Genomic DNA, 14,710 nt, shown 5'->3' with positions numbered 1-14,710 from the left:
TGATTTACAGTAAGTGTGACCACACTTGAGGTTAAGAATTTATGAATGAAACCGCAACTGCATTCATCCTTACATAGTTCCTCTAGGATTCTGGTGGGGAAAGACTGCATTGTGCTTAAAAATGTGGTGATTTGCATTCAAAAATTGTACTTTTCACACTGTACTGCATTTGTAAATCGAACATTTTATTACTTTGTGACTGACAGCTGGTATACATACAGGGTACATTTTATAGGGAGGTGTCTGGCAGTAGGCAGAGTAAGCAGTCCCTGCAACCACAGGGGCACCTGGACGTTTATGGTGCTCAGTGGGGAACTGACTGATAAGCAATTTCAATATATGTTTTAAGGGGCCCTAAAATAATGTTACTGAGGCCCAGTAACTAGTCTTCACACTACTGTGGAGGTTATTCCCAGGGACAGTAGGTGCAGCAACCACATGCATACAGTGGAGGAAATAATTATTTGACCCCTCACTGATTTTGTAAGTTTGTCCAATGACAAAGAAATGAAAAGTCTCAGAACAGTATCATTTCAATGGTAGGTTTATTTTAACAGTGGCAGATAGCACATCAAAAGGAAAATCTAAAAAATAACTTTAAATAAAAGATAGCAACTGATTTGCATTTCATTGAGTGAAATAAGTTTTTGAACCCCTACCAACCATTAAGAGTTCTGGCTCCCACACACTTCTACTCAATTAGTCAACCTCATTAAGGACACCTGTCTTAACTAGTCACCTGTATAAAAGACACCTGTCCACAGAATCAATCAATCAAGCAGACTCCAAACTCTCCAACATGGGAAAGACCAAAGAGCTGTCCAAGGATGTCAGAGACAAAATTGTAGACCTGCACAAGGCTGGAATGGGCTACAAAACCATTAGCAAGAAGCTGGGAGAGAAGGTGACAACTGTTGGTGCGATTGTTCGAAAATGGAAGGAGCACAAAATGACCATCAATCGACCTCGCTCTGGGGCTCCACGCAAGATCTCACCTCGTGGGGTGTCAATGATTCTGAGAAAGGTGAAAAAGCATCCTAGAACTACACGGGAGGAGTTAGTTAATGACCTCAAATTAGCAGGGACCACAGTCACCAAGAAAACCATTGGAAACACATGACACCGCAATGGATTAAAATCCTGCAGGGCTCGCAAGGTCCCCCTGCTCAAGAAGGCACATGTGCAGGCCCGTCTGAAGTTTGCCAATGAACACCTGAATGATTCTGTGAGTGACTGGGAGAAGGTGCTGTGGTCTGATGAGACCAAAATAGAGCTCTTTGGCATTAACTCAACTCGCTGTGTTTGGAGGAAGAAAATGCTGCCTATGACCCCCAAAACACCGTCCCCACCGTCAAACATGGGGGTGGAAACATTTTGCTTTGGGGGTGTTTTTCTGCTAAGGGCACAGGACAACTTATTCGCATTAACGGGAAAATGGACGGAGCCATGTATCGTGAAATCCTAAACGACAACCTCCTTCCCTCTGCCAGGAAACTGAAAATGGGTCGTGGATGGGTGTTCCAGCACGACAATGACCCAAAACATACAGCAAAGGCAAAAAAGGAGTGGCTCAAGAAGAAGCACATTAAGGTCATGGAGTGGCCTAGTCAGTCTCCGGACCTTAATCCAATAGAAAACCTATGGAGGGAGCTCAAGCTCAGAGTTGCACAGAGACAGCCTCGAAACCTTAGGGATTTAGAGATGATCTGCAAAGAGGAGAGGGACCAACATTCCTCCTAAAATGTGCGCAAACTTGTTCATCAATTACAAGAAACGTTTGACCTCTGTGCTTGCAAACAAGGGTTTTTCCACTAAGTATTAAGTCTTTTTTTGTTAGAGGGTTCAAAAACTTATTTCACTCAATGAAATGCAAATCAGTTGCTATCTTTTATTTAAAGTTATTTTTTCGATTTTCCTTTTGATGTGCTATCTGCCACTGTTAAAATAAACCTACCATTGAAATGATACTGTTCTGAGACTTTTCATTTCTTTGTCATTGGACAAACTTACAAAATCAGTGAGGGGTCAAATAATTATTTCCTCCACTGTATATATTATGTTCTATTTTTGACACCAACAGTTATTGGCAAAACAGCTGCAGGCAGCTGAGGTTTCTCTATTTGGCATCCTTAACAAAATTATATTCAGTTATCTGATTTTATTTGTGAATTGCTATGATTGTTAGTTCAGAATTTTCCTTTTAAAAAAAAAAGATAGATGGCTCTTGTAATAAAGATATAATAAAAATAGTTAGGCAGCTTGGCCCATGATTACAGTATTTGAGGTGTTGTCGGGCCATTCCATGTAATGTGAAATTTGGCCCACTGCTTGAATGGGCCCTCTATAGTTAGCACAACAGAACGTAGAAATATTAACAAAATAGAAACCAAGTGACAAGTTCACTTCTATTTTTCTCACAGTGCAAGGGAATTAGTTCGGACTTTATATTATACTGAAAGCTAAAATCGCTTCAGAGACTTGAAAGAAAGAAACAAATTAAATCTGGTTCACTTCAACTGGAAAAGAAATAAGTATTGCTTCTGCCAAAAGCTCCACCCATATTGTTTGATTCCAAAATCCTGGCATGGCACAAACTGCTGATTTCGGCAGTATCTGATCAGTAAAAATGAACAACACTTTAGGGCTCTGGCACATGGGAAAAACTCCCTGTTCGCGGGTGACTAATCTCCCCGGATTGCCATCCCACCGGCGATTTACATTTTCGCCGGTGGGATGGCATTTCGGGGAGATCAGTCGCGCGAGACACAGGAGATTTGTCGCGGGCGACTAATCTCCCCGTGTGCCAGAGCCCTTATGCTTCATTGCTTATTTACTGCTACAAACAATACTTGGAATTAATGAAATCGCCTTGATACCAGATGTTTGTTGTTTGGTCAGTTTATAATTTCTGCAAGATTCCAAGTTAATGAATGACTTAATTTACATTTACTATCCACACAGGAAAACAAATAACCTACTTAAAGCATGAATGCTATTTCAGCCACAAATAAGGAAGTTCTCTGTATGTTCTTAAAAGCTTGTTTGCTAAATGTTAAGCAGTGGAGGAAGTTTTCCATTGAAACAGACTTTCATGTCATGTTAACGTTCTTATATCACTCTTTACGATTTCGTTTACAGGTAAATGATGTTTGTTCTCCCACAAAATCATCAGCCCCTTTCTCCCCAGAAAGTTGGTATCGGAAAGCCTATGAGGAGTCCAGAGCTGGTAGCAGACCAGCTCCAGAAGGTGCTGGTTCTATTCCAGGTTCATCAGGGACACCTTCCCCTGGGTCTGGCACTTCTTCCCCTGGTTCATTTTCTGGCTCACCCGGACCTGCATCTCCTGGGATTGGCAACAGTTCACCAGGGTCTCTTGGAGGATCTCCTGGATTTGGCACAGGGTCTCCAGGGTCTGGAAGTGGAGGAGGATCATCTCCAGGTTCTGATAGAGGAGTGTGGTGTGAAAACTGCAATGCACGTTTAGTGGAATTGAAGAGGCAAGCCCTGAAATTATTACTGCCAGGACCCCATTCTATCAAGGTAAGCTTCTTGAAATATTTTTTTAAATAAGAGAAATAAAATATGGAAGTATTGTGTGATTTACTTCTGATAATAAAAACATATTTCCGTTATTTAAATAGGAATAAAATGTCATAAATTCCATTACACATAAGAGTTAACTCCATTAATTCTTTAAACTTGGATTTGATTGCATAATATAACTGGGATTTAACCAATTTAGATTAGGATCACAACTAAGCTTTTGCATACTACAACGCTGAGTTGCATCAAAGTGCCTTGGATTAAAATTAACAGTAACACAGACATGTGTGAGGCCAGTCAGGCATGTTTATCCAGCAAGATTAGTATAACTAGCCCATTATTTTACGATATAACATGATTATATTTTGCATAATGATGCAAAATGAAGCAGGGAATGTTGTTTTAGTTGTCTTTGTAATCTGAGGGATCTCTTGAACATCAAGTTCATACTCATCAAGTAAATAGCTTTCCTGCAAATTAAGATAATGATGACTGATGCACACTCAATTAAAAGCAGCTGAAGTAGGATTGTGCTATCAGACCTCCTCCACTTACATACACAAACTTGGCAGCCATTGCTAGGGTTTGGTAGATTAAAGAACTGTTAGTGATTACCATGTGACCTGTTAAATGGAATTGATTAGTCAATCTTAGAGTGTAGTAACTTTATTCTTGATTATATTGTTACTCAAACGTGCAAGACATAAGCTTCAGGGTTGTTTCATCTGTTATAAACCGCTGCTGTTTATTGTGTGCTTTGTATGGAAATGTAACTCTGTTCTTAAAATTTTTTAGTGTATAATCACTATAGGTACAGATAGCACTATATAAATATATATTGTGCATACAAGTGTCTATTTTACATTATTTATTTGTTTTTACTCAGAAGTATTCAGGATAAGTCTAATTTTTCACAGCACTCTCAATATGCATGAAAGGTGAATGTTAATTTAGAGCTGGATAAGCTCAATAGATCTTACAAACAAATTATTTATACTGAATTTGATTGCAGACATGAAGCCATGGTTACACCTGCTCTGCCCTTTATTCTCAGTGTAATGTATATCAGTCAGATCTCCATTGTGCTCCATACTGGAATTTATTACAGGTGTTCAAGTTCAGTTTATTTAACTAAAATCAGTAGCAGCATTGATTTGCATCTTATTTTGTAAAAGGGGTTCTATCTTTGGGTTGACATGCGCCCCAATCTCAACTTCAAACTGCATAGGTCATGTTTTTAAGAGGCTTAAAGGGTGCAAAAGGAAACCAAAACAACAATTTATGTGCCCTTTTACTTGGTATTTCCAGCTCTCTTTCTATTTGTACTTCACTGTTACTTGATTTGTTGTTGATCTCATGCCTGCTCTGCCTGCATTGGGAAGTTAATCTTCTGTCTCTGATCGAGCTTCTAATAGCATGTTACAGGCAGACCTCACATGAATCCCCATCCTCGGCTCAATACATCTGAGGAATTCAAAATGTAAGCAGTTGTGGGATAGCAAAAGCAACTACATACATTTTAGAAGCATTACTGTTTAGTGAAAAGGGTGACTATATCTTCATTTCCTTTTTAAACTTCCCTTTGGATGTTTCCCTAATGGAAACATTTAGAGCTGATATATTTTTATTCCCTTTGCTTTTGCCCTAACATCTATATAGATTTACTGGCTCAACTTGTAGTTCTAGCCTTGTATGAGCAGCTATCATTGTTTGTCATGATTGCCAGTCACAAGAAAACTTATCCTACAGGCTTCATATTGAGTTATGGTTCTTAAAGAGATACTGACACCAGAAATTAAACCTTGTTTTACATCTATCATAACATTGTCTTTGCATGCAATTTATAATTTTGCACTAAAAGTATTTGCCCCATGCTTTTACATTTCCTATCTGACCTTGTCCCTCTATGAGAAGAAGCTATATTTCTGCAGCAGTAAGTAACAATTTCTTACAAAAGCAGCCCTATCAGCCAAAAATGATCAACGTGATCAATAGGCAACTTTTAATGTACATTAATATTTAGAATAGTAGTATTATAGTGATATATGATATTAGTTATTAGTTATTTTAAAATGTTACTTTTAAAATATAAGTCAGTTTAAGCATTCATCAGCAAAGAGCCACAATATGGACTACTTCTATCTATTAAAAGAGTTCATGGGTTCAATGAATAGGACGTGTGCTCGAATTTTAATAATGAAAAGCCTGTGTTTTTTTATATTTTTTGAGCCAAACAGGGCAAAAACAAGGAAACAAAGCTACTCAATGCTTGTTCCTTGTGAGGTAGATAATTAGATTAACACCCCCCCTACCTTTTGTTGTGACTGTTCTGTTTGCAGAAGTCCATTATGCAGGGGAATTACCTGTGCAATACCACTCTAATTATCTAAAAACATTGCTTTTTTCGGATTACAGTTTTGGCACAAGCCCTATTCATGAAACTCATAACGGGGGTATACTGTCATTTTAAGGGTGAAGAGACACACAGCTACTTAGTAGCAGCTACTTGTAGTGCAGTTCTCAGTATTGTCTATGACAAGGTATTTTCTGGAGTTTAGTAGTTGTGAAAAAGTAGCTGCTACTAGTTTCTCCATGTGTCTTCACCCTAAGGCAGGTGAGCAGGTATGTGGTTTCTTGGTTTTACTGTTTATTACTTTTTTGGCCAGAATGAGCTACATATACTATAATGTACATATACGTACATATTAATTTGTCATTTAGTTTAATCTAGCCCTTTATACATGGCAGGAAAGCTATACAAAATGCATACTGTTTTATTATTTATGTAATTTCCCTTTAATTACATAAACTTGTGTTTTTTTATTATCATGAATTAGTGAATCTCTTTTATTAATACAGCAGCAAAAAAGTAATTTAATAAGATTGATTGGAAGTATAATGTATTTATCTGCTTTAAAGCAGTTATATGGTTCCTCAGTGCAATTTACATAGATAGCAGAGTTTGTAAGTTATGCAGAATATTTGACCTATGGTGCCTTTATAAACGTTTCTATTGGTCAGACTGCAAGACAGATAATCCTCCTAAATGCTGACAAATTGCTGCCTTGGGCCTTTTAAAATCACATTTCTAATACAATAATCCAACCTACATTGCGATGAATCAGGGCGAAATGATCGGATGCTGAAAATGTTTGCCCAGCAAATCATGGCTTAATGAAAGTCGGTGATTCTTTTCTAGTATAAAATCAGGACGGAAATGAATGCACAAGTATTGTTCTTTACCTCAACTCCTACTACTGACCTTGATGTGATGAAAATGTTTGTTTAACGTTTTAGATCTAATAATAAGAGCAATGCTAGGTGTTCAAGCATGTCAAAATATGTATCAAGTCAACAAACATGAAAAATCTCTGACAAAACTAGTTATATGGCCACTGGAGTGCAATATGCTTGTCAGAACTGTGCACTTTAGAGCAGTGATTTTCAAACTTTGGGGCTGGTTCCCCCTGTGGGGGCTTGGAGTAGTGACAGGAAGACTCAGCTTGAAGGCCAGTGAGGCCTGAAGAGACTCGGGGGAGACTGACTATTTAGTCATTTACTTATATTTGGAAGAATGTTTATTTTAACCTTAGTAGGGGCTTAGAAGGCCCTCAAACAATTAAAATGGCTTCCAAATAGGTCATAGATTTATTTTAACCAACGTTCTATAAAAAGAGTATAGCTAGTAAAGGTATAGTAAACCATCATTGCCCTTCACAAGAAGGGCTTACAGAAAGAGACAAAATTGGAGCCTTGTATTTAACAGGAGTCTAGCCTATGTGCTACAGCTGTAAAAGGAATTAGTACAAGGAAACACCGTGCTAACCCTACCCTAATATGGTTGAATATTTGTATATGATCTAATCAAAAAAGTCTTTGAAGTGAAAATGTAAACAATATGTTTGATAACATTTAGAGTTTACTGGCAACTGTTCCCACCACTCTAATCAAACACTGTTGCTATTGACCTGCCTGCATGATGCCCATAATGTACTGTGGCTGGTAAATACAAGTTATCTGATGAGCAGAATCAGTTAGAACGTCAGAAAACCTATTGTTTTATCTGCTGAGTGTTTTTTTATGAGAATCAAGCAATGATTATTCAAGACAGTAAGTATTCTAGGGCTATGGCATGTGTGCTTAATGTATGACACTCTACACTTCAATGTTGACAGACACTTATTGATGAAACATGTTTTCCTATAAGTATGTGCCATCAATTTAAAACTGAAATAGTCCATCAAAGAATATAAATATATTCATACCAAAAAAGCATTCTGTTATATATTTGCTGGATGATAACAGTATTAGTTCGCTCACTTTACTCAGCAAAATAGATTTTTATTCCTCTTTTTTTTAACAAACATTTGTATTTTGTTGTAAAAGGAGCAAACAATAAAGAAAATCGTTCACAACAGAAGTTGAGGTGATAGAGGTACAAGCCAGCATAAACAATTGCCAATTATTCACTTGTACAGGTTTTGAAGTCGACCTCTTGAGGCATTGTCAGATAAATATTACATTGCACATAAAAGATTTGTATTCTGGGAATGAAAAGTATAGATAGAAAAGGTAATAATAGTTTTAAGCCGTACTTTCTAGTTTTACACTTCTGGTTTTTTTTTCTTGGAATTTTTAAAATTACTCATTATATTTTGTTAGTGATTGATAAGATAGTTATTCTCTATTATGCCATGGTGCACATTTTGTGTAAATCAACTATGGAAGAATTAGCTCTCTATGAAACCCCAAGCATGTAGCTACATAATTGAAAGAACATTACTGGACAAAGCTCATCAGCAACTGAACGTCACATTACAGACATTAAAAATAACACTAATCAAATGAAGCCTATATTCAAGCCAATACCAGGTAATATATTACAAAATACTACAGACATCTTCTTAGTCCTAGACACCTCTAGGATCCATGGGCTGATTGGATGGACACTGATTGTTGGTTGATATATCATGCCTCCATGGTCAGGCATGCTATATGGCCTCAGCAATGCTAAACATCATTTAAATGTTGAATAAACCCAATAGGCTTGTTTTGCCTCCAATAAGGATTAATTATATCTTAGTTGGGATCAAGTACAAGGGTCATACAGCTATATTGTGCAAATATTGAAAGCCTAAAAATGATGTTTGTATTGATCATACTGGTGAGAGATGTTGAAGTCTAGTTTTATGCTATATTATTTATTCATGAAGTTAATGACATTTGCATTACTTGCCACTTTCCTGAGGTTAATTTGTACAAATTCAATACATCTGCTTTAGGCATAGGTTTATTTATATACCCTATAACAATGCATAGCAAGAGTCCTATAGACAAATGTAATTTACAGATGGAAGTGAGCTTGTCACTTTTAAATGAATATAAAAAGAGAAAAGGCAAATGAAAGGCTGAGATTTATAAGAAATTATACAGCTCTGCAGCTTTTTTTCCTCATGATTATGACAAAATTTGTCATAGACTGAGAGTTAAATTATGGTATAAAACATGTATTTATTCATCAGGTTTTTGAATAACTCAAGCAACAATGCGTAGTCTATTGCCTCTTACAATAATTAAAATGAATATTGTTGTTTTATCTGGGGACTATCATATGGAGCAGCAGTCAGTCTGTGTCTAGGATGCCAATGAGTGACTTGTTCTGTAGAATAGCTATATATGAAATCATATCCCATTTTCATTGTAGCAGTTGTAGCAATCTGTTAGTAGGCTGATTAGTAGGCATCAACTATGATGTAGTTATGCAGTAATAGTAATGGTTGGTTAATCTGGCTATGCTACACCTTATTACTATAGGAAGTGTATGTGTCCAAATTTATCATGTGACAGAGAAAGACACTAGGTCAGAGATGTACGCCTTCTGTAAATAAATGCATGCACCAAATCATTGCATATCATCTGTGTGTGCATTGCATATCATCTGTGGTGGTTTGCTGCCACTCTCCTCTGCAATAGACACATTCAAAATTGGACTGTCCTACTCAATAGATTATTTTCTATATTGTGTCCCCTCTTGATGTTCTATATATCCTCTCAAAATAACTATGCTAACTACAGAATAAGTTGACAGAATGAGATGTTTTTAAAAGTACAGAATTTGCAGACTGGATAAAACACCCTTGATCCACATCATTGAATGTAGCAATCAGTGTATGCAGTTCCTGCTTTGCTGTTTGCAGATTCCAGCACATTTGTCACTTATTTGCAACTATCATGCAAAGGAGTTTGCCCATATATGGCTACAATATTAGTAATGAGCACTTATGGTTGTGTATTTGCAACTATTGCTGTCTCTAAAACAGATGCAAAACAGGCACATTTAGGACATATCCATTTACTTGCCATTACTATATTCAGTTTTGTTCTCAGCACATTATCTTGGAAACACAAACTTTTAATGCTTCTTCCAGATGAATGCAATCACAGAGGAAACATCTTTTGTAGTAATTTTTGCTCTGTTAGTCAGTGAGCCACACTGTGTTTTTATAGAGCATGGGTTCCTAAACATTTTTAGGAAAGGTAGGGTACCATAGCACATGAAAATTGAAGGACATGTCTGATAAATGCAGGTTGAAGGCTGCACTGATTGTATTTAAAATAAATTGCAGCTTGGTAACCTCTATGTGGACTGGCAGCTTGCAGGAGGCTCTGTATGACGGTACTTAAGGTTTTTTTGCAGCCAAATATTGGCCACAAAATAAAAAATAAGCATTCTTCGAGGCCACTGGGAGCAATAGGGGGTTGGAGAGCAACATCTTGCTTGTGAGCCACTGGTTGGGTATCTGTGCCCTTGAGAGTGCAAGCAGTCTGTCTAGCATATTGGTTTCCCTTGTAACTGTAAATGCCTGATACCAATCTCTAAGCAGCTTGCTACTGTGTTATATAGAACCAGGGTGTACCATTAAAGCTAAGGAATAGAAATAGTAAAGGCATGTGGAGGTATATAAGGTATAAGGTCCAGCAGCTAACCTGTCCACATCAGTATTGTCTGCACTGTGCATACCATTTTTAGTTTTCTGTGATCTGGATTTTCCACACTGGGGCAAGTTGCAGGTTACAGTCTATATTCAGCTATGCTTATTGCAGTTAGATTTGCTACAATGTATAGTGCAGATTTACTAACCTTCTTGATCGTTTTTCAGCAATTGAATGTTCTTGCTTTCTGCACTGACATTTTTTTAAAGGAGAAGGAAAGGCTAATAAAGAGTTAATCTCAAGCTGCAGGCATACCTTCAGTTCTCTCAATAGTGCCCTTAAGTCTCCCCATATTTCACTTGTTCAGATGATCAGAAGCCAAACAGGAAGAAAAAACGCTGAGCTGTGTAAAGAAAGTTCCCATAATGCTACGCTCTAGCACCGAGACCCAGACCTAGTGATCAGCAGAACAATGGGAAGGGAGCAAGATAGCAGCTCCCAGTAGATATCAGAATAGCACTCAATAGTAAGAAATCTAAGTCTGGCTTGGGACTCCTCCAGTTACATGGAAATAGGAGAAAGAATAGGTTACCTGAAAGCAGTTCAAAAGTGTAGCGCTGGCTCCTTCTGAAAGCTCAGACTCAGGCGCAATGAGATGGCTGCCTACAAACCAATATTACAACTAAAAAGAATACATTTGTTGGTTCAAGAATAACATTTTAAATGGTAGAGTGAATTATTTGCTATGTTAACAGTGTACTTTAGAAATAAAAAGTACACCATAAAACTCATGACAGTATCCCTTTAATTTTATTTATTAATTTCCCCAGGAATCATTTGCCTTTAGAAATAGGGCATTTAAAATGGAAAAAGTGCTCAGAATTTTAAAATGGTATTACATTGACTAGTCAGAAGGCTGTATCCATGGGCTGGTGTGGTTGTCAGCTGATAAGATTTTTCATGCAGCCAGATTGATATTAGACTGCGATCCAAGCAGATATTATTCGAAAGACCACTGTTCTGGCCCCGTGGCTAAACTGACAGAAATACAAGCTAGCGTATGGCCAGTTTTGGTAAGTGAGTCAAATGATGATTGTTCATGTAAGCACTCAAACAGAATGACATAAGGAATTAGGAAGGACGGTCAAATGGGTTTTCACCTAACTGCAAAATTCTTTACATTGTTGTGAAGTTAAGAGCTCATTTATAATCACATATGTATTGAAACACAAGGTAATTGCTTATACACTGTTCTATACGTGTGCTAAAATGTCCTTTTCTGAATCAGGTGCAAGTGAAGAAATAAAGAGATTTGCACAGCCATTGATGAAATTAAAACACAATGCAACTTATATATTACCAAAGTAGACACAGATTATTAATGTCTGAATCACACTTTTTTTTGCAGCCCGATTCTTGTGCTGTATTTTTAAGCTAGTAAAGTCTATTTATACTGTGCTCATCTATTTTCCTTATTAATGTTTACTATATTTTACTTAGATAATTGTTTTATATGAAAATTAGACTTGTATCTTAGGAAGCCATATTTCATTTGTCCATTTGCTAAGAATTTGTTCCTTCAGGCCTGTTGAGGATCTCCAGTATTTTTGGGTAAAGTTATTGCATGAATGCATATATCTTACAGAACCTTATCTCCACTGCAGTTTGGCAACCACTCTTCTTTACCAGCACTGGGTGGCAGCTGCAAAAGTGAGGCTACAGGTGCAAGAAGAGAGAGACTGGTGCAAAACTCAGGGAGAGCATCACAATATTTCTTTGCATTTGTTGTTATTCTGCATTGCACAATTAATTCAAATAAACAAATATAATGTTTTAGACAATGCACCACATTAATAAATATATATTGCATTTACCTGTCCAGAACTTTAAAGGAGAAGGAAAGCTACTGAGGCATTTTATTGCCAATAGATTAGCCACAACAGTGCAAGCTAACCCTAAAGGGGTGATTCACCTTGAAGTTAACTTTTAGTATGTTATAGAATGACCTATTCCTAGCAACTTTGCATTTGGTTTTCATTATTTCTTTTTTTTAGTTTTTGAATTATTTGTCTTTCTCTTCTGCCTGTTTGCAGCCTTTGAATGGAGCTCACTAACCCTAGCAGCTAAAAACTATTGCTCTGTAAGGCTACAATTTTATTATTGTATCTTTTTTTCTACTTATATTTTTATGCAGGCCCTTTACTATTCATATTCCCATCTCCCTTTAAACTAGGGATGCAATTTTTTTAAGTATTCGGTTTCGGTCGAATCCTTGCTCTGGGCCAAACCGAATCCGGAGCACGTGACCGCTTAACATGGCTGCTGCTTCAGGTGAGCGTGAAGCAGGGGATGCTGGGGAGTGGAGCTGGAGGATGCTGGGAAGGGGGAGTTGAAGGATGCTGGGGGGGAGCTGGAGGAAACAGTGGGGGAGCAGGAAGCAGGGGGGGGAGTGGGCCCAAGTATGAGGACACTGGGGGAGGACCAGCAATGTTTTAGGGGGCCCTGGGTTGGCACCAATGCAAAATGTAATCCCTGGTTACCAATGTTTTAGGGGGGCCCTGGCTACCAATGTTTTAGGGGGCCCTGGCTACCAATGTCTGTGTGTCCTTTGTACTGATGGCAGGAGTCACTGGGGGAGGGGCCATTGGTGGGCATGGCGTGGGAGGAGGGGGGGCCCAGAAAATTTTATTGTGAGGGGCTCCGTGATTTCTGATGGCGGTCCTGGTCATGGGTAGGAAGCCTGTAGTTGTCGCTGCTGCTGCCTCTATATATGAATTGTTACACTTACTGGGAATTAATTGGCATTAGTGATGGTGAACATGATACTTATTTTTTTATCAATTTTTTAAAAAGCTAATTAAATGGCAATAATGGCAAAAAAAGTGGCAGGTGGGATGTGGTTATTCAATGCGTGCCCAAATGATAGCTGGAATAACATTAGCATATATTTATCATTGTGTTTGTTTTTGTAATATATGTTACAGTCAGAAACAATACTACTCAGTCCTGTTGGCATTGTTCCTGTGCTGATAATTACCAATAGTGCTGTGCTGATTGTTACCAAGTTTGGCTGTTTACTGTTAAAAAGGAAATAAATGCTTTCTATCTAGATCAAAATATTGATCGCTCAGAAGATCCTGTTCAATGGTGGAAAAGAAATATAATTATCTTCCCAAATTTAGCAAAAACTGCCCAGATCTATCCCTGCTCTATCTACATCAGTTCAAAGTGAACAGCTTTTTAGTACAGCTGGGGGTGTTTGTTCTCAAAGTCGCTCTAGACTGTCTCCTCAAAATGCTGAATGGCTTATTTTCCTGGAACCAAATGTCAAGTTTATGACACGGACTACTACTATGTGACTGTGCAAAATGAGTGTACCGTATATACTCGAGTATAAGCCGATCCGAATATAAGCCGAGGTACCTAATTTTACCTAAGATAACTGGAAAAACGTATTGACTCGAGTAAGTATAAGGGTGGGAAATGCAGCAGCTACTGCTAAGTTTCAATAATCAAATTATTTAATAAAAGGACACCCACAAGTGCTTACATGACTACCATATTAATAAACACAAGGTATGGGCTGGAAAATGAGGCGCATCCAACATAAGATAACCACATGCAAGGTTGTACAGGTGAATATCTGATTTAATTTTACATACATATTGAAATCGTGATGTGTAAATTTATGTTATTTAATTCTTATATAGTTCTGTATACTTTTTGGGGTGAGTGATGTAGAATCCCAAGTTTAAGAAAAATAAGATCATGTGTACTAGAAAACAGTAAATATTTCTGACTCTTATCTCATCCATTATCATGTACACTGTTTTATGTGGAAAAAAACATCTTTGATGCTTGTGTCCCCCTAATACAAAGGTTGTCAAAACATTTTTCGATTCAAACTTCCCTTAGAGGAGCACTGCTGGATTACTTTTCCTACCGGCGCATCCATCGCCCAAGCATGCACACACGTCGCGCACACACAAATTTAATTTCTACACTTTTTTAATCCTATAATTTTTTCTTTTTAGGAAAAAAATGCATGAGCCGAGGAAAAAACTAACACTGCTCTATGTTGCCATCTTACCTTTCCCAGGTATCCCTGGCCCAAATTTAGAGTAAAATCCTAGTTCTGCCAAGTGATGTCTGGGAGAGGTAAGCACTATGATGCTGTATTAGTTTTTTCCCAGGCCAATGCGGAAAATTATAGTTTTTTTGTCATTCACCTGTT

At 37.6% G+C, this 14,710-nt stretch overlaps 1 protein-coding gene across 1 annotated transcript in view; it reads left to right on the top strand.

Moving 5' to 3' along the window:
* Positions 1-14,710, top strand: part of kif26b (kinesin family member 26B) — a 171,154-nt gene that overhangs the window by 3,551 nt on the left and 152,893 nt on the right. The window contains exon 2 of the mRNA XM_002931509.5: positions 3,139-3,540. Coding sequence (XP_002931555.2) covers positions 3,139-3,540 — 402 coding nt within the window. The remainder of the gene's footprint in view (positions 1-3,138; positions 3,541-14,710) is intronic.

This window comes from Xenopus tropicalis, chromosome 5, assembly GCF_000004195.4.
Source record: "Xenopus tropicalis strain Nigerian chromosome 5, UCB_Xtro_10.0, whole genome shotgun sequence".
Classification (NCBI taxonomy): Eukaryota; Metazoa; Chordata; class Amphibia; order Anura; family Pipidae; genus Xenopus; species Xenopus tropicalis.
This window is presented reverse-complemented; position numbering and strand designations above follow the sequence as displayed.